The 23,122-nt window shown below is 29.2% G+C and overlaps 5 protein-coding genes and 1 long non-coding RNA gene across 16 annotated transcripts; 3 read left to right on the top strand and 3 right to left on the bottom strand.

Annotated features, from left to right (window-relative positions):
- Positions 1-1,635: 1,635 nt before the first annotated feature.
- LOC100648944 (probable cytochrome P450 4aa1) lies at positions 1,636-9,029 on the top strand. 4 transcript variants are annotated; one of them, XM_048407398.1, is made up of 12 exons: positions 1,637-2,260; positions 2,722-2,758; positions 2,827-3,067; positions 4,109-4,277; positions 4,427-4,804; positions 5,817-5,874; positions 5,989-6,524; positions 7,381-7,560; positions 7,641-8,478; positions 8,596-8,652; positions 8,758-8,832; positions 8,911-9,029. In XM_048407398.1, the coding sequence occupies exons 3-9, from the start codon at positions 3,044-3,046 to the stop codon at positions 7,823-7,825; spliced, it is 1,530 nt and encodes a 509-aa protein (XP_048263355.1). In that variant the 5' UTR covers positions 1,637-2,260; positions 2,722-2,758; positions 2,827-3,043; the 3' UTR covers positions 7,826-8,478; positions 8,596-8,652; positions 8,758-8,832; positions 8,911-9,029. The 4 variants fall into 4 exon arrangements, with proteins under 4 accessions (XP_020719633.2, XP_048263355.1, XP_003396921.2 ...); XM_003396873.4 differs by lacking the exon at positions 1,637-2,260 and having other exon boundaries at positions 2,294-2,758; XM_020863974.2 differs by lacking the exons at positions 2,722-2,758; positions 2,827-3,067 and having other exon boundaries at positions 1,636-2,260.
- Positions 5,517-7,116, bottom strand: LOC105665955. The gene is made up of 3 exons (XR_001098898.3): positions 6,805-7,116; positions 6,162-6,421; positions 5,517-5,781 (listed from the first exon to the last, which is right to left on the bottom strand). It is a non-coding gene; the product is annotated as an uncharacterized LOC105665955 (long non-coding RNA).
- Positions 9,030-9,295: 266 nt separating the features above from the next.
- On the bottom strand, positions 9,296-13,748 carry LOC100644368 (protein HBS1). 2 transcript variants are annotated; one of them, XM_012310688.2, is made up of 10 exons: positions 13,569-13,748; positions 13,399-13,464; positions 13,017-13,316; positions 12,904-12,945; positions 12,710-12,787; positions 10,847-11,399; positions 10,549-10,778; positions 10,284-10,479; positions 9,989-10,194; positions 9,296-9,914 (listed from the first exon to the last, which is right to left on the bottom strand). In XM_012310688.2, exons 1-10 carry the CDS (start codon positions 13,609-13,611, stop codon positions 9,460-9,462), a joined length of 2,169 nt encoding a protein of 722 aa, XP_012166078.1. In that variant the 5' UTR covers positions 13,612-13,748; the 3' UTR covers positions 9,296-9,459. The 2 variants fall into 2 exon arrangements, with proteins under 2 accessions (XP_012166078.1, XP_012166080.1); XM_012310690.2 differs by lacking the exon at positions 12,710-12,787.
- A 57-nt stretch (positions 13,749-13,805) lies between these two features.
- On the top strand, positions 13,806-16,561 carry LOC100648827 (cytosolic non-specific dipeptidase). Of its 4 annotated transcripts, none has more exons than XM_012310691.3 (6): positions 13,806-13,971; positions 14,462-14,586; positions 14,665-15,115; positions 15,252-15,677; positions 15,765-16,238; positions 16,318-16,561. In XM_012310691.3, the coding sequence occupies exons 2-6, from the start codon at positions 14,546-14,548 to the stop codon at positions 16,360-16,362; spliced, it is 1,437 nt and encodes a 478-aa protein (XP_012166081.1). In that variant the 5' UTR covers positions 13,806-13,971; positions 14,462-14,545; the 3' UTR covers positions 16,363-16,561. The 4 variants fall into 4 exon arrangements, with proteins under 4 accessions (XP_012166081.1, XP_048263356.1, XP_012166083.1 ...); XM_048407399.1 differs by having other exon boundaries at positions 13,826-13,971; positions 14,534-14,586; XM_012310693.2 differs by lacking the exon at positions 13,806-13,971 and adding an exon at positions 14,119-14,195.
- On the bottom strand, positions 16,404-19,095 carry LOC100644255 (alpha-L-fucosidase). 4 transcript variants are annotated; one of them, XM_048407402.1, is made up of 7 exons: positions 18,961-19,095; positions 18,179-18,479; positions 17,796-18,047; positions 17,369-17,731; positions 17,068-17,286; positions 16,767-16,990; positions 16,404-16,668 (listed from the first exon to the last, which is right to left on the bottom strand). In XM_048407402.1, exons 2-7 carry the CDS (start codon positions 18,450-18,452, stop codon positions 16,576-16,578), a joined length of 1,425 nt encoding a protein of 474 aa, XP_048263359.1. In that variant the 5' UTR covers positions 18,453-18,479; positions 18,961-19,095; the 3' UTR covers positions 16,404-16,575. The 4 variants fall into 4 exon arrangements, with proteins under 4 accessions (XP_048263359.1, XP_048263360.1, XP_048263357.1 ...); XM_048407403.1 differs by lacking the exon at positions 18,961-19,095 and adding an exon at positions 18,845-18,911; XM_048407400.1 differs by lacking the exon at positions 18,961-19,095 and adding an exon at positions 18,558-18,619.
- On the top strand, positions 19,095-21,157 carry LOC100648713 (ubiquitin carboxyl-terminal hydrolase). The gene is made up of 8 exons (XM_012310695.3): positions 19,095-19,195; positions 19,291-19,343; positions 19,432-19,443; positions 19,642-19,770; positions 19,845-19,996; positions 20,082-20,223; positions 20,286-20,361; positions 20,473-21,157. Exons 2-8 carry the CDS (start codon positions 19,308-19,310, stop codon positions 20,628-20,630), a joined length of 705 nt encoding a protein of 234 aa, XP_012166085.1. The 5' UTR covers positions 19,095-19,195; positions 19,291-19,307; the 3' UTR covers positions 20,631-21,157.
- The last annotated feature ends 1,965 nt before the right edge of the window (positions 21,158-23,122 follow it).

Raw genomic sequence — 23,122 nt, 5'->3', positions numbered from 1 at the left:
TTTCCTGAAAGCCGCGAGTCGCGCCGAGATGCGCACGCACCTGAGAGCCGCGAAGCATGACGATATTTCACTGCGCATGCGTAATATTCTTCTTTTTCGTAAAAATCATCAGAAAATTGTTTATTATATTAACGTGATAAAGTAACAACAATTAATGATATCTTTTTATTATAAATATATAATTAAATATGTTAGGAATGATGAGTTTCATTTAATACGTATAATCATGTATATATTAATTATACTATATCTTTAGATCATATAATCATTATGCAAAATATGGTATTATGTAACAAATCTGCTATCTTACGTTTGTACTTCCATAATTAACTCAATGTTATCCGATCAAATTCTGTTTATTCTGATTTCATTGTTATTTTGTAACATGTTTCTCCTTATGAACACTAGATGTCGTTAAAACATCTTCATGTTATAGATGGAGAGATGTGAAACAGATTGCAGGCTTCAGGCGAAAAGCAGTGAATCGATGAAAACCTACTTTTTGTTTTTATGAAAATCATTTATTGAAATAATCGTTTATTGAAATAAACACATAAAATAAATTATTCACGAGGAATGCTTAGAATAAAAATGTCAGTGATATATTTTAAAATTTAAAAATGAAGAATTTACATCAAATATTGAATAAATTTATCTCGATGAAATTAATAGTCGACGGAAGCCTTTGATTTGTAATATTTAATGTTAATTTACATAAGATATTGAATAAATTTATCTCGAAGAAAATTAATAGTCGATGAAAACCTTTAATTTGTAATATTTAATGTTGACGCATTATTGACCGATCACGAGTAAACTCACATTTGTGCATTCATGCACAAACATTGTCACGAATAAACTTGTCTTCTTATGCACAAAACTTAACTTATTAGATTTATGCAAGATAGTCAATGCACACGTCAAATTTTGCATAAAATAACCGGTCTGTTTAAAACAATGCTTTTAGTAAAAGATAAACGCGCTTACCAATCCGCTAAGGTAATCTAAAATTTGCGCGCGCATTTATGGTGGTTCTCATGGTAGCAGCTATATTAGGAAATTATATACTTAGTCTATCCAATATGATGTCATAAAGTAAATGAATTTGGAAATCAAAGTACTTAACTCAACAGCGTATGAGGAATATGGAAGCTTACGTTGAGAAATCAAATTCCATGAAATGTAAAACTAAAATAGGTAGCAATAACACGAGAAACATAAAAATTTCTTGATGTAATTTTGAATAGAATGATCCGATATCGTAAACATAGAAGACCACCATAGAGGTAATTGTAAACGTAAAGATCGGTATGTATGTTTCCTATTTATGACATTACGATTATTTCATAATTTTAATTGATTACTTGTAATAATTTTAATTTGTAAGTTTTTATTTTTTATAGCAAAGACTGTCTATCGTGTACAATAAAGTAAAATATACTAAACACAAATAGCAAGGATAATTGCAATTAGAATAATTGGCAATCGTCCAACTTAGAAATACGTACGTATGTATATCGTAAATCACAAATAATTATATTCGACATCTGATTTGTATTTGAAGAAGATCGTTAAGGCGGGAGAATTTCAAAGTAAATAAACGCGTAACAGTATTTGTAAACCATTTTATTTCAAGGTCTTCGTATACCACCATCATCTTATATAAATTTACTTTATAGAAACCACATGAAGCCCTACATTAGGTCCGAGAATAAAGTACTGTCTATTAGTGGAATAAAGCAATTCTACTTGGCTAATTTTTATTATTGATCGATTATCACTAGTTTTATATAACAACAGAAGTTCCTTTGCCTACTATTAATAGATTCAGTCACGTAATAAACGACTTATTAATTACAATGATAATACACGTCTATATAACAATATGATAACTTATTCATCCGAAAAAGTTTTCGAGGTTCCTTCCTCTCGACTCGACCCTGATAGGAAGGATGCGCGTAAAGTATCATCTTCGGTGCTCAGTGCTCGCCTCTCAGAAGTTGAGCGAGAAAAAAAATGTTTTATAAAGCACGCCTGCACATATCAGCTATACGTGATTTGTTTGTGAACTGCTCGTTAATAGACCCCGTAAACACATCACACTTCGTATTCCATTACAACTATATAAACCACTACTATTCATCGGCGAGGGTTTAGTTGGCCGATTACTTTTAATCGTGTAGTGAGTGTAGTATGTGAAGAGCGATTCGTTTTATTTCATATTACAAAGGATTATGATATTCCTATGGTGTTTTTAAAGGTGAGCGAAAAATAGTTTTTAAAATCATCATAGAGATGATACATATGTATGGACATGATGTGATAAACTTAATGAATGTAATAAATAGACAATGGATATTTGTGCAAATTAATATTTTTACGAATGGTATTAAAGAGATGAAATGTAAGCAGGAATTTAATTGAATATACAGAACAAATACACTTCTGCCGATATTTTATATACTTTTGCATTTTTAAATCGTCTATAACTGCAGAAAAGTCCGCGCTCTATTTACCAATACAGGAGTATCAGCATTGATTAAAATAAATGAATATGTATTGTAATCGTATTTATTTATTGTTGTGTAAATAAGTTTCAATGGAATCTTGTATGTCATCGGTAAAAGTAAGGAGTGTTTCGACCATGTGCGTTTCCCTGATTCTACTGGAATTTCATATTATGTACTTAATAAGAATGTGTCTTTTCATATGACGTGATAGCGAAGAAGTACAAAGAATCAACGTGTTGTTAAAACTGGTAACTTTACATAGTTAACGAGATAATGGCATAATACGTAGATAGGTAAAGAGAAAATATATTTGTAGGGATGAAATTAAAAGTTTACGTGACTTACGATGCAAGGTATGACGTATTCAAAATACATTATGGACTTTGAGCAAATCTTGAGTGATCCAGGAATCTGGTGGGAGCAGGTGCTTAAATAGGATACGCCGGAGTTCCATGTTGCAGTCCCAAACACACATTTTGTCAAAAAGTATTTCACTGTATCGATAATATAAGAAATTACACGTCTAAAACAATATGGTCGTTACAGCTCAACAAATAGTAAGTGACGACAAGTATTCTGTTATCGAGTTTAGTGATTAAAATTCCGTGAAGTTCGTTTTTGCGCAAGTTAGTTGTAAGGAAACGTACGGAATACGGTTTTGTGCTGCGAATACTTACGCGTATTTTCAATTATTCATTCAGTTACTCATTGTTACTATTATCGTTATAATAAGAATGCGAATCGTTATATAAATATTCGTACTTTCACAAACGCAAATAGCAATGCAGGACCGAAGGAAAAACGAACAAATTCACCTGCTGAATATTATTTTTGCGCGCTTTTACATTTTGTACGAATCCACCTGTTGAATACTACTTTATGTATCTTTGCATTTTGCAACAATCTTCTGTATTCTTTTACCCTCGAGTTTTCTAAGTACATAAAAATCTGTAATCTGTTATTATTATCATAATTTATTTCTGATCGCAGTAGCTTATTTTTTGTTGTCATACATTGTTATTCGACTGGCATGTGCACGTAGACAATAACACGTTTCTATGAACCAATTAATAGAAGATCCAGCTTGAATAGTCAATGAACGTAATAAAATAGCTTGACAGATGTCTGTATTAAACGATTTTCAAATGAGCATGTGAAACTCTCGTCGTTTCATAATTTTAATCCTTAAGGTATGAGAGATCAACGATGTACGTTGAGAAGTTTATTAATATAAAAAAAAGAAATAATATGTTAAAATGACTGAATGTCAAAGTAATCGCAGTCTACGATCACTGATACAATGCTTTACATTAAAAAACATTCGCTAAGAAGTTAGTTTCTTTTTCACTTTGACAGTCGAAAATAGATTAACTACGGTGTGAAGATATAATAGGTGCAACATTTTAAAAATAGTTGGCACGTCATTTTTATTTTGAAAAGTGGCGAAAATAATGTTAAAAGAAAATATAAACATTAAATATTGAATATACTTTACACTGAAATGAATCTTTAGTTTCGACTTTAAACTTGAATTTTATAAGGATTAACTTGTTACAGAAGTTAATAATAGAATGCGCGCTCTTCTTTTGTTTTACCAGTGGGAGCATACACCGGGTGAGGCGTGGGTATACCTTGTCATTTTGGCCAGTATTTATATTTTGTACATACTGAAAAATTATATCAGATGTGTCATTCATGTTTCTCGACTAAACGGCCCGAAAACTGTACCGATTATTGGAAACGTAAACTATGCTCTTGAAGAAAATTGTAAGTCACTAATACTCGGTAAATTTAAACAAATTTTGAGAGATTAATAAATTAACGTAGAAGATAAATTTGCTAAATAAATAAAGTACAAAATATGTTTATTAAGTTAATGATAAAAATATTAAATTAAATTGTTATGTAAATTTCAGTCCTATATAGATTAGCCAATGAAAGTAAAATTTATGGACGTTTTGTTAAAGTATGGGTAACAATATTGCCATACGTGGTGCTTCTGGAGCCAGAAGATATCCAAATGGTGCTCGGTAGTACGAAGCACACGCGCAAAGTATTTTTCTACAAATTGCTAGATAATTTCCTTGGGAAAGGTTTGATTACAAGGGACATGGAAACCTGGCGGGTCCATCGAAAAATTTTACAACCTGCTTTTCATCTTCATATACTCGAGAAATTTACGAATATCTTCGCGGAGCACGCAGATTGCCTGATGAAGAAGTTTCTTGAAATGAAGGACCAAGAAATCAATATTACTACTTTCATTAATGATTCCGTTTACAATATCTTGAGTGGTAAGTAAAAACGTGTTTAATGTTAAATTATAAATAAAGACGTTAAGTGATGCGAAGATATAAATTAATTCTTTCTCTACAAATTTCGTAAATAGCTGTTTACTTATCTCTTCCTTTCGACGTCTTTTGTAAATTGTAGATATTTTTTATAGTTACAATTAATATATAAAAATATATAATACAAATATATAAAATTTGTAATTATAAATATTCTGTTCTTTTAACAAACATACTATTACAGACGATATCTTATCTTCCATTTCGTATGCCATAATTATGTTCCTGATAAGGTTTACTAATAAATATTAATTACAAGGGCTACCGTATTATTTCGTATTCAAATGAAACGTACATATTCTACATTATTCACGATCGTTAATCTTTTGTCATATACTTTGTTATTTGCAAGTAATTACACACAAAACTTGTATTTGGAAAAAGTGATACTTTGTAAGTTCGTCTATAAATTATGTCTTATTCAATTTGCATAATTCCATACAAATGCATTTTGCATGTAAGTTGCAGAGTCAATAATTTCTCAATGGAAGCATTCGTATTCTTTTGTAAAATATTGCGAATAATTTGCAAAACGTTTATTTATGACGATATATCAAATATTAAAATTCTACTAGACTGACATCTTCTTAAAATATTGCACAACATGTAATGTACTAAAACATTGTCATATATATTAATATTATCCGTCCTGGTATACTTGTTAATAGATTTTTATTGTTAATAGCGTTGACAAACTTTTCATTCAATGTGCAAACAAAATGCAAATTCCTTTACCTGAAAAGCTGATGTCCGGTGAAGTTCTCAATATCAATTAACATATGAAATAAATGTTAAGTTAATCCAGTATCCAAAGTTAGCGAACAAGTCATAAGTTCTCATTGAAAAGCTTCTTACTGCTGTACAAATATTTTTGAGCGTATACGTATTTTGAACGTTGCGTTTTATTTCTCGGAATGACCCTGTAATATTTGAAGTAATTATTAACTGTTTGCAGAAACAGTTTTGGGAATAAACCAAAGGACCAGCGAAATGGACGATCTGCCTTTCCGAAAGTGAGAATCGATGATACATGTTTTTATATTTTTCCAACACTAGACATACGATAATCTTTGTTAGCAATTAGCGATAGAGACAAATAATGCAGTACGTCTGAATTTTCGTTCCAGGGGACAAATTATGCTTCTATACCGAATGATGAGGCCTTGGCTATTAATGGAATGGATTTACCGATTAACGAAGCATGGTAGAGAAGAGCAAAAACAACGAAACGAGTTATTCGATACTTGTTTTAAAATGATGAAAGAAAAACGCGAGCTTTTACGAAATAAAAAGCGTGGACCTCATGATCAGACAGAAGAGACAGGAAAAATATCGTTGCTGGAATACATGGTGGAAATAAACGAAAAAAATCCTTGCTTCTCCGATAAAGACATCGTCGAAGAATGTTGCACGTTTATGTTAGCTGGGCAGGATTCGGTTGGCACCGCGACTGCGATGACGCTCTTCCTTTTAGCCAACAATCCTGAATGGCAGGAAAAATGCATAGAAGAACTCGACCGAATTTTCGATGGAAATCCAAAATTGCCTACGATAAACGATCTGAAAGATATGAAATGTTTAGAGATGTGCATCAAAGAATCATTGAGATTATATCCTAGTGTACCGATAATAGCCAGGAAACTAGGTGAAGATGTGAAAATCGGTATAACCTGAATCTTTTTTCTTTATATAAAATTGAAGAGTTTTCTGAAATGACGATCTATAACCCTATGATACCTTCTACTCAAATATTATAGTTGAGTTAATACGAAGCTTTTATTTATTTTGTAAATGATAGAAAGAAGCAAAGTTCAAACATAGTTAATATTAACAAAACTTCCAACGCAATTTAGTCGGTTCATCATTTTGTCTTAGAAGCTCTTTTTCCAGAAAGTATCTTCAATTATTACGCTTAATTAAAACGATACAAAGCTATTCCTCACCGATCTCAATGTTTTTGGAATGTGTTGTTGTAAATGTTAAAGTCATCACTATGAACAACTTTTTTTCTCAAAAATATGTTTGGTATCATATACATCGTGTGAAATTAACGGTGTTTTATTTGCTCATGAATTTTAACGCCATCGTTTTTGGTATTTTCACAATGATGTATAAATAACCAAAGAAAAAGATAATAAAAATTCCGGTCACTAAATTCCAAATGAAAGTAGGAAAACAGTAAATAGGGTTAAGCTATTTAAGTGGTGGCGCTCGCGTAGGAAACACGGTTATAATTTGGACATGCACTCGCATACGTACGCAATAATTATAATACCTAACGTACAATTTTCTATAAAATATAAGAAGAGGGTACACATAAACATGTTTTAATATATAATTTGAAAATTAAGACCGAACACCCATTGTATATATAGGAAAAAGTTGTTCGGAATGATGACTGAACATATTCAAATCGAAATCGGTGAGGAAATACCTATATGACAGTTTCACCATTATTAGTAATATAAAACGTCTCTATAAAATTTAAAATTACCGTATAACATCAATGCGCATTTTAGGAAAGTATGTGATACCAACGGGTTGTAGCGTGCTAATATCCCCATACGCCACTCATCGTTTGCCGCATCATTTTCCAGACCCTGAAACATTTAAACCTGAGCGTTTCGATGCAGAAAATTCCGAAAAGAGGCATCCTTACGCTCATATACCTTTCAGTGCTGGTCCAAGGAATTGCATCGGTATGAAACAGCATTTTAAAAAACTGACGTTATTATAAATTTTAATACTTTTTATTTAACTAAATCATTTATTCGTTCAGGTAATAAGTTTGCAATGCTCGAAATGAAATCCATGATTTGCGCAGTTCTTAGAAGATGCAGATTACAATCAGTCCCTGGAAAAGAGGAGGTACGACCGAAATTTAGAATGACAATCAGAGCGCAAGGAGGGCTTTGGGTAAAAGTTATTGTACGCGATGAGACGCCAAAAAGTGTTGTAATATAAGTGTAAATTATTGTTTTAATATATTTAATTGTGTAACAAACAGTGTATCAATTAGAAAGGCCTTTCTTAAATTTTGAATAATTTGACGAAATAATGACATTAAAATCATCATTTAATGGCACAAAAGCCTTTCTACCATAAAAGTTATTTACATTTTTATTTAAAGATTGAATATGTAAATGAAGTAAAAATATGAACAAATATTTAATAAGTGTTAGGTAAATAATTTTTTAAATTACGGTCTTCGATGTGAATACTATGAATCGTATGTATGTATTTTATTTAGATATACGTTGAATAAAAATGAAATTGAACATTTATTTTGTAAATAGAATTGGAAATTAAAAATAAAAATCATAAAAAGAAAAATCTCATTAATTAAAAATGTTTAATTAATATTGAAACATGTTTAAACATATGTATATTATACATATGTGTTGTATAATATAATACTTCTGAAGTTAACGCTACTTCGTTATTGGTGCTTCTGTATGACGTGTCTTAGAACGAACTGTCAAAGTACGAAACTCGCAGTTGAAGTTATATTTATATAAACGTGATCAAGCACTATTTTATAGCCGAAATAGATATAAAAACAAATTAAACAATATCTTTTATAAAATAATCGTGAAACATGGTTTACGTATCAAATGGTAATGAAGCTAACATGAGTGAAATTTCTAACATTGTATAATGAAACTTACTTATAAACGTTATATATGTAATTAAAGAGTTTGTTGTAAATACAATCATAATTAATAAATTTTCAGATGGAAACGTCTTATGTGGTACTCCATTGCATTTAAAAGTGTTTAGATTTTTCACAGGTATAATTTTCATGGTTATAATGTTGTAAGTAACCTATAACACTTCCTATGATTTATTAAATTGATAAAGAAGCAGATGCGTAATTGAATAAATTATTTTTATAGTTTTAAAACATTAATCAATCCTAATATGAACAAATATGGAAGCGAATATACGAGAGATTATAGACCTGGATCTGGGTAAAATTATAATTTTTAATATAACCGTAAACAAAATTTTATATTTTGGACATAATGTTAATATGTTTTCATATGTAGGCCACCACGTCCACCAACTCGTAGATTAGGAAGACCTAACACAGGACATAATGTTGATATTCCATTTGGATGTAGTAGTTGTGCTAGATAAAATAAAGGCAAAACTTTACAACAGTAAAGTAATACCGTTTAAAAATTTTTACATGATTGCTATAATTATAACATGTTCAAAAATGTAATTACTTAAGAGATTGGAAATTTTTATAATGAGAAGATAATGAGCAGACATCTTGAGAATAATTTTATTAAATGTATTAGATTATTTTTAAAAATGTTATAAATCATTATAAATATATCACACATTAAACATGCATTAAAAAAAATAAGTGAACTTTCTATTGCAAATTAATTTATATATACATATATATAATTACAAATTTATAGATATGGTATTATATGAGGTTTGGTATATTTCCTGCAATATACAAATATGTAGCTATATGCATATAGCTGCAATATGTAAATACATAGCTGCACATAGTGATATATAAAATTAAAAGTGTGTTCATAGAATTAGGACTGCAAATACATAAATTTTTTATATTATTGTTATTTGATTTTTGTAATTAGACCAGCTGCAATAGTAGTTCCTTCTACACGTAACATAATTCTACCCAGTTGTTTGATGTCCTTATATAATTCCATACAAACTGAATTTTGTGTTGTAATCTCAATAATAGCACTTGAATTTTTTGGTAAACAGCGTGGTTTCTTTTTTATCATTTCACCAGTACTCCTATGAAGTTGCGCTACTAATTTTGTAATAACCGCTGGTTGAACTAAAGATTGTTGATGAATTATTACAGGAAGACCTTTCATAATAGGTATTTTCACTGCAAATACAACAACATGTGCTTGGAAACGTGTTGTTACAGGAACTGGATTTTGAGGATTACAAATAATATCTCCAATCCCAACGTTTTGTTGATCAATTCCAGATAATATTAAAGAAACTTGATCTCCAGCAAATGCGTTTGTTATAGATACTTCATCTATTTGTAAACCTAAAAATTAATGTCACAAACTTTAATTACAGGTATCCAAATATATATAAGAAAATCATACGTCATTGACATACCTTTAATCACTGCAGTTTCATTTCGCGGTAATACTAAAACTTTATCACCTAAAGCTACCATGCCTGTTTCTACATGACCAGACACGCAGAATCCAGATCCTGTGCCTTTAAATATATCGTTAACCGAAAATCGAAATGGTTTATCTATATGGCGTTCAGGACACTTGAAATTATTAATAACGTTGACTAATGTAGGTCCTGTATACCTGCATGATTATACAATCACAATTAATACATTATTTTATTTTATGTTAAATATATTATATGTTTTAAATAAATATTTAAATAATTATACCAATTAGATAAAGGTTCTTTAGGCTTTTTTAATATATTTTCACCAGATAGACCACTACAAGGAACAAAAGTAACATTATCCTTGAACCCAGCTTGTTTCAAGAATACACTCATTTTGCTTACTATTTCATCAAATCTCTCCTTTGACCAGTCTACTGTATCTAATTTATTTATTACTACTGTCAACTGTGATATACCTGTAACAAAAATTAGTCATTGTTGGGAAATTGAATAATTTCTCTTTTCCATGTGAAAAATTTGAATACCTAATGAACGTAATAATAGAGCATGTTCTCTAGTTTGACCTCCACTGTCAAAACCAGTTTCAAATTCTCCTCTAGTAGCATCTACTACTAACAAAGCTACATCAGCTTGAGTAGCACCAATAATCATATTAGGTATGAAGTCCTTATGCCCAGGTGCATCTAATAAAGTAATACATTTTGTTTCTGTTTCAAATTTAGAATGACCAACATCCATAGTTATTCCACGTTCCCTATTAGAAGAATATACAGAAATCAATTAATACTAAAAGAGTCTATTGACTTTGTTTCCATTAATTACCTTTCTTCCCCTGTTTCATCAAGGACCCATGCATAAGCAAATGATTGTTTCCCTATTTTTTTACTTTCTTGTTGATATTTGTGAATTAATCTTGTTGGAACTTCTCCTAACTCGCATAAAAGTCGTCCTAATAAAGTACTTTTACCAGCATCTACATGACCAACCACAATTAAATGTAATTGTTCTTTGCTGTCTCCTCTTTTATCTTTATAGATTTTTGTAACATCTTTTTCTTCATTGAATTTTAGTTTAAGATCCAAGTCAGGCGTCTGATGTCCTGACACTGGGGACTGGCATCGCGGGCTATTTGCGTTCGAGGAAGCTGCCCTTTTTTCCTTTGAGACTAAATTTTCCTTTCTTTTTACTTCTGGACTATTATAATCAGAATATGGGCTTTCAGAGCGAGGACTCTCAACACGGGAATTCAATAGATCAGTATTTTCAGTCCCGCTTATATTAAAGCCTTTTACAACAGATCGTTTCCCAGCGGGAATAATTTTCACATTGGAAGGTGTTGTAGCTTGAAATGTATATTTGGATGACAATTTTTTACCTATCATAAAATTTATTGTAGACTATTGTTATTTTGATATTAAATATAAAGAAATGTGTAAAAATTTTAATATAAACATATATTATATTAGTTCAAACAATAAAAATACATTTTGAGTTAAAAAATTCACAATTTTCGCTTTAAAACTTCGGAAACAATATTTACATGAAAATAGTACTTTACAGCGAATATATATAGTCATATAAGTAAAAGAAATTTTTTTTAATATATCATATTGCGTCATCTTACATATATATCAATTGCGACTTTTCACATATATATATATATATGTATACGTATATATTCATAAAATTTATAATTCAACCTTACGTTCATTGAAATATTTAATTATGACAACATTTTTTACCACAGAAACTTTGCATCTAATTCTAAATCTGTATGTTACTACATATTTTGTTAAGTACGAGTGTAAGGAACTGAAAAATCAAATCTTCTTATTGTTTTATGATGTTCCTGTTGAGATTTAAGAATTGGCTTTTTCAATTTCCATGTTCTACATAATGTTCTACCAAATAAAGATACGTTTTTTTTGGTATATGGAAGTTTAACATATCTAAGATAACTTAAATTTAATTTTGTAGGTAGCATAGCATATGGAATTTCAATATTTTCATTAGAAATCTGTAAGGTTGAAATAGGGATGACGTTATGAATGTCTTCTAATACTTCCGATTTTGTATGACGATTACTATTTGAAGCTAAAAATGTGGTTTCTTTCAAAGTAGAATTTAAATCAATGATCCAAGGATCTGGTGATGGTGTTCGAGTACCACTTACATTTAATACTGGATCATTTTGTGATTTTACACTTTGCGAGTTACTTTTAATAATAGTGTTAGGATAATCTCTTGAAAAGGCAAATGCACTAAATAAACTTTGTTCAAGTGAATCCATAGAATCATCTGTCTTTCTATCATTTAATATACTATCATCTATATCTTTTTGAGCAGTAGGTAAATCTAACTGTACATTATTTATATCACTACGATTATCTTTCTTAATTGATAATTTTGGTATTACAAAATTTGTCTTAGGTAACAAACTTTTTTCGTTAGAATTTGCATTATCAATTAAACTGCTATTTTTTTGTAAATGATGTGCTGTTAAATCAGCTAAGGTTTTGAATGCTACTGAATCTGAAATATTTTTGAAAGATGTAGAACCTGACAATGAGGAATTAACAAGATTACTAAACCCAGACAAAGAGGAAAATCTCATAGAAGAGTTACTAATAGCTAAATCTTTGAAACTTTCTAAATTATTCATGAGACATACACTCTCATTAGTACCTTCAATATTCTCTTGTTTGTTAAATGATAATTTGGGTATAATGAATGAGTTAGATTGAGGCTTAACAGATGCAGCATCTTACCTTACCAATGGATTCAAAGACAATACATGAAACAAAAAAATTATAGGTTAAGAAATAATACTATGAAGTTATTTACTAATAAAAATATTATAATGTTGATAAATGATATACCTGGATGTGGTTCTAAATTATCCCTATTAGCCATAGATGAACCTAAAATAATTAAATTACTTTAAAAAATATAGAAGGAATATTAAAAATATATATATATATAATACACATACCAGTAGCAGTTTTTGGAGAAGATTCTTTTAATATTAAATCAAGTGCTATTTTAACATCAAAATTTGATTGAATAATTTTCTTTTTAATCTCAGACTCAGGTACTGTGTCTCCTATAACATTTTTTATAGTTTCCATGCATGACATGAGCTTGCCCAATTCGATGTCTGTAAGTGTTACATTTTCATCGTTGAAAGATATTGGAAGTTCCTCATTATCTTCGTTGTCTTCTATTATATCTGGTTCCGTAATAAACGACGCAATATTTTGTTGCTTACTTCGATCAAATAAAAATTGTTCAGCTGCAATTTATACCATGAATATTTAACACTATATTAATTACACAAAAATCTGATACGTTGAATAGATATTTAACAGAAGTACCACTAGGAGATACACAGTAGTCATCTTCTACAGAATGCCCATAAACATCATCGTAACCTTCGTATTCTGTAAAGAATATGTTACGTTAAATAAACTCTTTAAGTTTAATCAACAGTTTAACAATATTTAAATAGATAAAATTATCGTGCATTTATTTCCTTTTCGTGTACCTTCTGAATAATTCATGCATCGTACATCGCGATGACGAGACATTTTATAAATTTCGTGTAAAAGATTGCAATAAAAATACGATAAAAAGATAGCCTTTTCTACTTTATTATTTATAATCTTCCATGTTACACGGAATAGATTCAGCTACGGCCACGGTTTATGTGATCGTGAGGTGAGCTAAATTCCGCCATCTACATTGACAACGTTTAACAAAATAACCGAATTTTCATATGTTATCCGATATTATGTTAATTACGCATAGTATGTTCAACACGTGGATATAAATAATTTCACTAATGTATTATCACTAACATTATCAATAACATATTTCACTTAAACTGTCTTTTACTTTCATTTAAAAAATATAAATAGTGTAACATGTATTGATACTAGTCAATATATGTAAGTATATAAGTCTCATTTATAATTGCATGATTCTTTTTGCCGTTATTTCAACAGAAAATAATATTTTTTATAAAATATATACTATTATACATTAAACTAAATAATATTAAGAATATACTAGTATTATCTGGTATTACATAGAACGTATACATCATAGAATACATAGAGAATAAGAATAAAAATATGTTAATATTCTTAATATCAATTTCAATCTCAGAGAAGTATAATTATATCATTTTTATTTTATTTATTTGCTTATATACATAGTTTTCTAAATATTAAAATACTTCAAATATTTTGCAAATTTGACCCAAATTACTAGTATTCGGATAAATAAACTTTGAATTTGAAACATAAAATATTAGAAGTAGGCTGTAAATTTATCAAAATTAGAGCAATAAATTTTAAACCACTTATAATGGTTCCAAGCCACGCCCATGAGATAACATTCCTGGGTTATTGTACATATATATATACATACTTGCAGGAAACAAGTTTAGTTCTTTCATTGCTCATTGAAAATTATTTTAATCATTTTGAGAGATATATTTTAACATAGCAGGCAAAAAAGATGACTTCAGAACTTCCATCTGCATTAAAACATCTATTTAGGTATATATTTCTATATAAATATTTAACTTATTTTATAGTATAGGATTAATATAATCTTGGTATTTATTTCATTTCTAGTTATATTGATGATCATAAAACAGAGTATATAAATGACTTAAAAGAAGCAGTAGCTATAAAATCTGTCTCAGCATGGCCAGATCATAGAAATGAAATAATTAAGATGATGAAATGGGCGGAAATGAAACTAAAAAATCTTGGAGTCACTACAGAATTGGCAGATGTAGGAAAACAAACTCTTCCAGATGGAAGTGTAATTCCTCTTCCACCTGTTTTGTTAGGAACTCTAGGGTCTGACTCTGAAAAAAAGACTGTTCTTATATACGGACATTTAGATGTTCAACCTGCATTAAAAGAAGATGGCTGGGATACTGAACCATTTACTCTTGTTGAGAAAAATGAAAAATTATATGGACGAGGAAGTACAGATGACAAAGGCCCTGTACTTTGTTGGATTCATGCATTACAGGCTTATAAAGCTATTGGAACAGATATCCCTGTTAATCTCAAGGTATTTGTAATTGTAAATTTTCTATATGTTTTCTATATGTTAATATATTTCTATACGTTGATCTATTCAACTATAAACTTTATATATGTTGTTTTGCAATTTCATTTATTATATATTTTTTATTGTTTAATTGTAGTTTGTCTTTGAGGGTATGGAAGAAAGTGGTAGTGAAGGATTAGATGACCTTCTTTTGGCACGAAAAGATACATTTTTGCAAGGTGTAGATTATGTGTGCATATCTGATAATTACTGGCTGGGTACCAAAAAACCTTGTATTACATATGGCTTAAGAGGTATCTGTTATTTCCAAGTGGAAGTAACTTGTGCTGTTAAAGATCTACATAGTGGTACATTTGGTGGATCTATACATGAAGGAATGGCAGATTTAATATATTTGTTAAATACATTAGTTGATGTAAATGGGAAAATTTTAATAGATGGTATTTATGATAATGTTACAAAAATTCTGGAAAAGGAAATAGAATCCTATAAAACAATAGAATTCGATGTTGCTGAATTCAGGGACTCTGTTGGAACTAGTAAATTAGCTCATGAAGATAAAGTAAATATTTATAATTTAACTTACTACTCATATATTTTATACATTATTACGTATATAATTATACATTACATTATGTTATATTGTTAGATTCAATTATTGATGCATCGATGGAGACAGCCCAGTTTATCACTTCATGGAATACAGGGCGCATTTAGTGAGCCAGGTGCAAAAACTGTTATTCCAGGAAAAGTTATTGGTAAATTTTCAATTAGAATAGTACCAAATATGACTCCAGAAGATACTGTAGAAAAAGTAACAGCGTATCTAAATAAAAAATGGGCTGTCAGAGGTAGTCCAAATAAATTCAATGTCAGTATGTATCATGGAGGAAGAACTTGGTCTGAAAATCCTGATCATCCAAACTATGTAGCTGGTCGAAAAGCTACCAAGCATGTTTATAATGTAGAGCCTGATTTATCACGCGAAGGAGGCTCAATTCCAGTTACTTTAACATTCCAAGAAGTAACAGGCAAAAACGTATTACTCTTACCGGTTGGTGCTGGTGATGATGGGGCACATTCCCAGAACGAAAAACTGGACATTCGTAACTATATCGGGGGCGTAAGTATTTTCATTGACGATGGTATAATTTATTGTAACGGTTTTACTTAAACTTAAGGATATTTTATTTTTGGTTTAGACTAAATTACTTGGAGCTTATTTGTACGAGATAGCTCAACTGTAACGTACATATATATTGAAAACATAAGTAAGATGTGGATTTATATTGATGTACTCAAGAATTTATTTTTTTCTTACAATACAATATATAAATAAAAATCTGGAGGGAACGAAAGTTATAAAACGCTATTTTGCGACTTACATGTATCTTTTTTCTCAAGTGAATAAAAAACATATTATCTTTAATAAGATATATATTTAGATATCATTGCTTCTGTTATTTTGGTTTTATTTTCAATACCCAAGCTGGTTGTCCTTTATCAAGTTCTGCTGGTAATGATACAATCAATTTTTCATTAATTTGTTTCCACTGAAATTGAAAGTTAAAGTTATTATTTAACCAATTATATTTAGTATTACTATTTGTGTAATATGAATTTAATATCTATTCAAAACATAGATACATACTCTAATTAATAATTTAGATCCAAGTACTGAAATTTGTGTACTAGGAGATGTTTTAAGTGATCCTAAATATAATAAACCTTCATTTGGCCATTCAAGAATTATAGCATAAACTTGTTTTGTGTTTTTGCTTTGTGTATACCAAACGGTATTAGATAAAGTATCATTTTGTGTCATCCAAGGTTTGGTATTGTAAATAGCTTCTCCATTTATCTTTAACCACTCACCTAATCGCATAAATTATATTTGAAATAAATTTACTAACATTATAAAAATAAGTACATTCTTGCGTTGGAGAATATACCCATTCCACGTAATCTTTCTTCGAATATTGGGCTAATAATGCCATCCTTTGTTGGTCCAATATTCATTAATAAGTTTCCTCCACAACTTACAGTAATTGCTAATTCTTTGACCAATTCTGATAAAGTCAAATACTCTGATAAAACAGCATTCCTACGAAATCCCCAAGATTTTCTATCGATTGTCATGCAGTTTTCCCATTTATGTGGTAGAAGTACTCCTAAAGATATCAAATTACAAGTGAAATAAAGAAGCAATATAAATTTCAAGCATGTATGTTGATTATACTAAATTCAATTTACCAGGATTATAACGATCAGAACATGTGTAAAAATCACCATGATGACATGGTATATTTTGTCCCCATCTATCATTTACTACAACTGTATCTTTCACAGGACTTTCATTGTACAACCAAGCCAAAAATTCTTTTGATTTCCAATAAACATCTGGTGCTTCCCAGTCGCCATCAGACCATACAATTTCTGGTTTATATTTTTCTACTACTTCGTGTAATTCAGGAATTATCTTTTGACGAACAAAAATTTGGGTTGTAAAGTTGTTATCTTTATCAAATAAATATAGAGGATTATACCATTCATATAAAGAATGGTAAAGACCAAATTTCAAATTAGTTGAATTTCTTATTGCTGTAGCCAATTCACCTAAAAATCATTAATTACAGATACAAAATAATTTAAACAGTAAAAAATTCAATTTAATAATTACCTATAAGATCTTTTTTTGGTCCTACATCTGCAGAGTTCCAACTGAACGAATATTTTGAAGGCCATAATGTATACCCCTCATGATGTTTGCTTGTTAATACAACATATTTTGCACCTGAAGCTTGAAATAATTCACTCCATTGCGTTGCATTAAAAAATTCAGCAGTAAATTCATGAGCAAAGTCTTGATATGTAAAACTAGGCGGATACCTTTGTTTCATAAAGTCACTGTATTTAGTATCAATCTTTTCTTCTGAAAATGAAAGTTTGTCTCGAATTCTTTATAAATTTATATCATTTTACAAAAAATAAAGAATTTTTACTGAAATAAATAAATAATAATATAAATTTGGTTATAATTAATAGTAACAGTAATAAAAATACCTTTCCAATTATTCCAAAACCATTCAGACCCAAAACTAGGAACACTAAAAACACCCCAGTGAATAAAGATACCAATTTTTGCATCATCATACCAAGTTGGAAGCGGACGACTATCTAAACTATCCCATGTTGGAGAATAGTGGTTTATTTCTGTTTTTATGGGCCAAAGTATCTCGTGGCTTTCTATATCTGACGTTACTAATACATATTGATCTTTCCCCAACGTTGTATATATCATTGAAGAAATGAATAAAATGTAAATTTGTAAAATCATGGTATTGCACAGTATTTATACTATTAACTGGAAATAAATTATAGAAAGTATTTACACAACTATTCATACTTTATCACATAAAAAATTAAAGATTAAAGTGGAAACCTGCTTATCAATTCTGATTTCATTTAATTTATGATAAGATTGAATAACATGAATTAATTAATTTTTTTTATTTGTCAAATTTGTTGTTTCAGTATAAAATATGTTAAAATAATTGATATAGATATAATATATAAGTGAATTATTATGAATATAAAATCAATACTTAAAATAAGGGCGATAAATGTTCATAAAATTACTCTTTGTTATGATTTTTAAAAATCTTATAAATATATTTTATAAAATAGAGAAAAAATATTTATTTTGATATATGCTTCTGACATATGTACATAGTATGTAATCGTTGATATAAATTTCATGAAATAATCTGATTTTATTAAACCGGTAGCCATGTCGACTACTGCATACAAATGAAAAATTTAAGAAAGTACATTGAACACTTTACCATAAGACTAATAAAGTAAGCTACGAACAAAACAATTAAATATTTTGTTATTAATTATTCTATTATAAGTTCATTTTAATATTGATCTTATTTACTGCCCAATAATGTATCATCAAATTGTGTCAATGTCACAGGATTTCGGCAAATTCGTCTGAGTGTGATAAATTGATAACAACGTTAAAATTTTGCACGTATAATACGGCAAATAGGCTTTTGTGAATTTATAACATCTGTTGTAAGTAATCGTTTTCGTAAAAATTCTTCTTAAAAAGTATGTACAGCGAATTAGAAGTTGGAATATGAAACTTTAAATTTGCCGATATCTTTTAGAATCAACAAAATTCATCATGTCATCTTGGATTCCGATGGAATCTAATCCAGAAGTAAGAATTTGTATTTTCATCATAATCATTCAAATGAAAAATGTATATGTATAATATCTTTTTACATAATTTCATTTCTTTGTTTTAGGTTATGACAAAGGTAAATCATAATAATTTTCATTGTTGATATTGATATTTAACCTAGTAATTATGTTATAAATAAGTCTTTCATATTATTTAAAGATTAAAGACAATACATCTATTTATGTATTAAATGATTTATTTATATTATTGTAAAGTAAACTTAATAATAATTTTGTAGTTACTAAACTTTATGATTCAAAGATTTGTTTTACAGTTTTTACATAAATTAGGCGTAGCAAAAGATTGGTCTGTTGTCGATGTTTATGGTCTGGAACCTGACCTGTTGGCACTTGTACCTAAACCAGTTGTTGCTGTTATTTTGCTATATCCTTTATCCAAAAAGGTTTCAAAATAAACGTTATATTATTACATCTTATTACATAAAGATCGTATTTCTAATAATTTTATGTGACTTAGGGTGATAATAGCTTAGAAGACAAAGAATCAAGCGCTAAAGAAGAAGATGCAAGTACTCCTAAAGATCCAGAAGTTTTTCATATGAAACAATACATTCATAATGCCTGTGGTACAATCGCATTAATTCACAGTATTGGCAATAATCGAGACATGTAGGTATTTCGTTAAAAGTACAGAATATTCATTTGTTTTTCAACAGACATCATATGTTGTAAATTGTTCAATTTACTTTTGCAGCATAGATCTTCAGGATGGTTTCTTAAAAACCTTTTTAGATGAAGCGAAAAATCTTTCTTATATGGAATGTGGGAAGCTTCTAATGGAGTCCGATGGTATTAGTATCACTCATAAAGATGTGGCACAAGAGGGTCAAACAGAGGTATGATTTTCTTGCTTTTTGTGTACTTACAGAAATGAGTACTAATCGAAGGTATTTGGTAGGTACCAAGCGATGAAATACCAGTGTACCATCATTTTGTAGCACTTATACACAAAAATGGAGTTTTATACGAATTAGGTGAAAATTTTAATACTGCTGTATATACTTATATAATTATTTACATATTATATAATTGTATAAATACTAATCTATAAGAATATTATATTATTTACATATGGGATTTTTTAGATGGACGTAAATCTTCTCCTATTAATCATGGTACAACTAGTCCAGAAACACTGTTAGAAGATGCAGCACGTGTTTGCAAAGAATATATGGCTCGTGATCCAGAAGAAGTGTGCTTCACAGTTCTTGCTCTTGCTAATAGCGATGCAGGAGCATTGTAACTCAATAAATACGATGTAGCATATCCATTTTAAGATAACTGTTGAAATAATTTATTTTGTACGTTATACGTGTACATCTGCTTTTTATATTGCATTTATTAACATTTGCTTATTACTGTATTATAATATGGATATTCGTGATGCAAGTTCGTATCAAACGTAAAACATATCTATTTTATCGAATGATAAAAGCATAAAAAATGATTGAAATCGCATAAAAGCAAAACTTCTATAGTTTTATATCTTTTATACTAATTTTATTATATCATTTTTTTATACTATTTTTTGACGAATAAATGTGACGCAAATATTTTCATAAATTTTAACTAATAAATACTTTGACTAATGAATATAAATATATAAATATATATATATCACTATCAATAAGTATACATCAATCTTATAGTAGTAGTTGTGTGATAGTTGTTTGTATCGTTGTTTATAAATATTCGCTCTAAGCAACTAAAAATATGTGTATCTGTATTTGCTATACTTATTAAAAATGTCTTTTCTAGAAAAAAACAAAATGCGTACAGTATTCAATTTTATTATACAATAATTCCTATTTCTATATCAACTATTTTTAAAATTTACGTTGCATCAAAATAAAACATTTATAATTGATAAATTAACATTATTATAAAAAATAATTTGTACAATTTAATTATTTTTGAAAGCTTAGATTGTTCAGCTTTCTACGTTGTATTACCATCTTAATGACTCATGTTTTTCAATGAAATTTTTCCAAAACCTGAATGTAAATAAATAATTATTTGTTTTTGATCTAACAAACTATTCATATCGTAGATAGATGTTTACGACAATCAACGTGTACATGAAGTACGTGTATACAAAACATTTGATAATTGTACAATTAAAATATTTTTGTTTTGTCTATTATCTGAGGTCGAAAAACCTGTCGGTCACTGACCAGAACCTAGTAAAAGGCCTAGTTATTTTAGATCCTCCTCTGAAAGTGAGTATCTTGACTCCACTCTCTAAATAGTAGTCTAAAAAAACACGAAATAGATACGTGATCGATTGTTTATTTACTATATCTTCCTATTTCTTGCATGATATGTTAAAATTATAAATTAAACTGGGGAAAAAAACTTAAAAAATAGCATCGCTGCAAATTATTATCGCTTTGATTCGAAATGAAGTAATTGTAGAATGTACACAAAATGAGGATATTGATAACAAACGATTAGTGTGCATTAGTCATTGTTTGTCATTTTAGTCCGTTTTAGGAAAAATTTTGCGGTGGAAAATTTTCTACGATCACTGAATCGTTTGATCTTTTTATGGGAAAAACGATACATAATGTCCAATAAATTTCTCAATATGTTGCGAAGGACGAGACGATGCACATTTTCTTTCATACCGGCTAATTCTTTAGCGACCTTATTACGTAAGAATGTTTCAATTGTGAACAATATAAGCGTGCTGTGTAATGATTAAAAAATATATCAAGAGTGCACAATAGAAATAACCTATTAAAGTAAGGAGTCTCGCATTGTTCTTTATTTGTTTCTTTTCGAAATTTTCCTTTAATTATTTTTAATAGACAATAGATAAAGAAAAAAAGCAATCACTGCACAATGTATTGCACAACTTTTTGGTTATTAAATGAGAAATTATAGTTACATTGTTCTTTTAAAGGATGATTAGCGTCGAATTAATTTCCGAGGCAAAAACAATTCGGGAAACCCCAATAAGGAATTTTCAATCGGAGGTAACAGGATCCTATTACACTTGTACAAATATAGAATTCGATAGTGGTAGGCAAAGAATTCTATTAGTTCAACTCGATTTACTTGGACAAGCGCTACGTCATTGGAATGGAAAATTTGGAGCGAAAAGATAGAAAGATAAAGCGTATTTCGTGCAGAGCTGAAAAAATAGGTCTTTCCTGACCAAAGGTACATGTCTCGTTCATAGACCATAAAAATAATGAAAATAATAGTGGATCTAGGATTTACAAAATCGAATTTAAAATGGAATAAAACTTTAAAATGGAACGTATATATATGTATAAACAGACAAAAACGCTATCAATACGTTATCAATAAAAGTATGATCGATATACGCATACCAAGCGTTATCACTTGAAAATGTAATATTAACATTAATCTGTCGAATGACTGATGTGTGAGTGATGACTACTTCTACATTTTCATAAATAATAGCTTTTTTTTCCAATTCCATGATGATTGTACACGATGCTTTCACCGATAAAATGTGAATGATAAAACGCGTAGGTTGACTTTTTCAAACTACATCGTTTATCAGTATCATCGATAAAATTCTCAACGAAGACAATTTGTTAAATCTGCATGATTAAGATATAATCAGACGATAAAGTAGCTGCATCGCATTATGCTTTGACAGTGTCATATTGTAAAACTATTATCGCGGGAACTTACAGCAATCCTATCTCATCGAGTAAGTATAATTCATTAATTGTAATAAGATTGATAGTTTCCGAAGAA

This window comes from Bombus terrestris, chromosome 7, assembly GCF_910591885.1.
Source record: "Bombus terrestris chromosome 7, iyBomTerr1.2, whole genome shotgun sequence".
Lineage (NCBI taxonomy): Eukaryota > Metazoa > Arthropoda > Insecta > Hymenoptera > Apidae > Bombus > Bombus terrestris.
The sequence above is the reverse complement of the archived record's forward strand: the minus strand, read 5'-3'. Positions and strand labels throughout refer to the sequence as shown.

Excerpts from the sequence above, each read along its gene's own strand:
- LOC100648944 (XM_048407398.1), top strand. The coding sequence starts at position 3,044 with ATGGTCGTTACAGCTCAACAAATA. Across the intron at positions 4,805-5,816 it reads CGTTTACAATATCTTGAGTG|AAACAGTTTTGGGAATAAAC; the intron begins GTAAGTAAAAAC and ends AACTGTTTGCAG. Across the intron at positions 5,875-5,988 it reads GACGATCTGCCTTTCCGAAA|GGGACAAATTATGCTTCTAT; the intron begins GTGAGAATCGAT and ends TTTTCGTTCCAG.
- LOC100644368 (XM_012310688.2), bottom strand. The coding sequence starts at position 13,611 with ATGTCTCGTCATCGCGATGTACGATGCATGAATTATTCAGAAG. Across the intron at positions 11,400-12,709 it reads CAAACAAGAGAATATTGAAG|GTAAAAAATTGTCATCCAAA; the intron begins GTACTAATGAGA and ends ATTTTATGATAG. Across the intron at positions 10,779-10,846 it reads GATGAAACAGGGGAAGAAAG|GGAACGTGGAATAACTATGG; the intron begins GTAATTAATGGA and ends TTCTTCTAATAG.
- LOC100648827 (XM_012310691.3), top strand. The coding sequence starts at position 14,546 with ATGACTTCAGAACTTCCATCTGCATTAAAACATCTATTTAG. Across the intron at positions 14,587-14,664 it reads GCATTAAAACATCTATTTAG|TTATATTGATGATCATAAAA; the intron begins GTATATATTTCT and ends TTTCATTTCTAG. Across the intron at positions 15,116-15,251 it reads ATATCCCTGTTAATCTCAAG|TTTGTCTTTGAGGGTATGGA; the intron begins GTATTTGTAATT and ends GTTTAATTGTAG.
- LOC100644255 (XM_048407402.1), bottom strand. The coding sequence starts at position 18,452 with ATGATTTTACAAATTTACATTTTATTCATTTCTTCAATGATATATACA. Across the intron at positions 18,048-18,178 it reads GTTTTGGAATAATTGGAAAG|AAGAAAAGATTGATACTAAA; the intron begins GTATTTTTATTA and ends TTTCATTTTCAG. Across the intron at positions 16,991-17,067 it reads AGAAAGATTACGTGGAATGG|GTGAGTGGTTAAAGATAAAT; the intron begins GTATATTCTCCA and ends TTATGCGATTAG.
- LOC100648713 (XM_012310695.3), top strand. The coding sequence starts at position 19,308 with ATGTCATCTTGGATTCCGATGGAATCTAATCCAGAA. Across the intron at positions 19,771-19,844 it reads TATATCCTTTATCCAAAAAG|GGTGATAATAGCTTAGAAGA; the intron begins GTTTCAAAATAA and ends TATGTGACTTAG. Across the intron at positions 20,224-20,285 it reads CACAAGAGGGTCAAACAGAG|GTACCAAGCGATGAAATACC; the intron begins GTATGATTTTCT and ends GGTATTTGGTAG.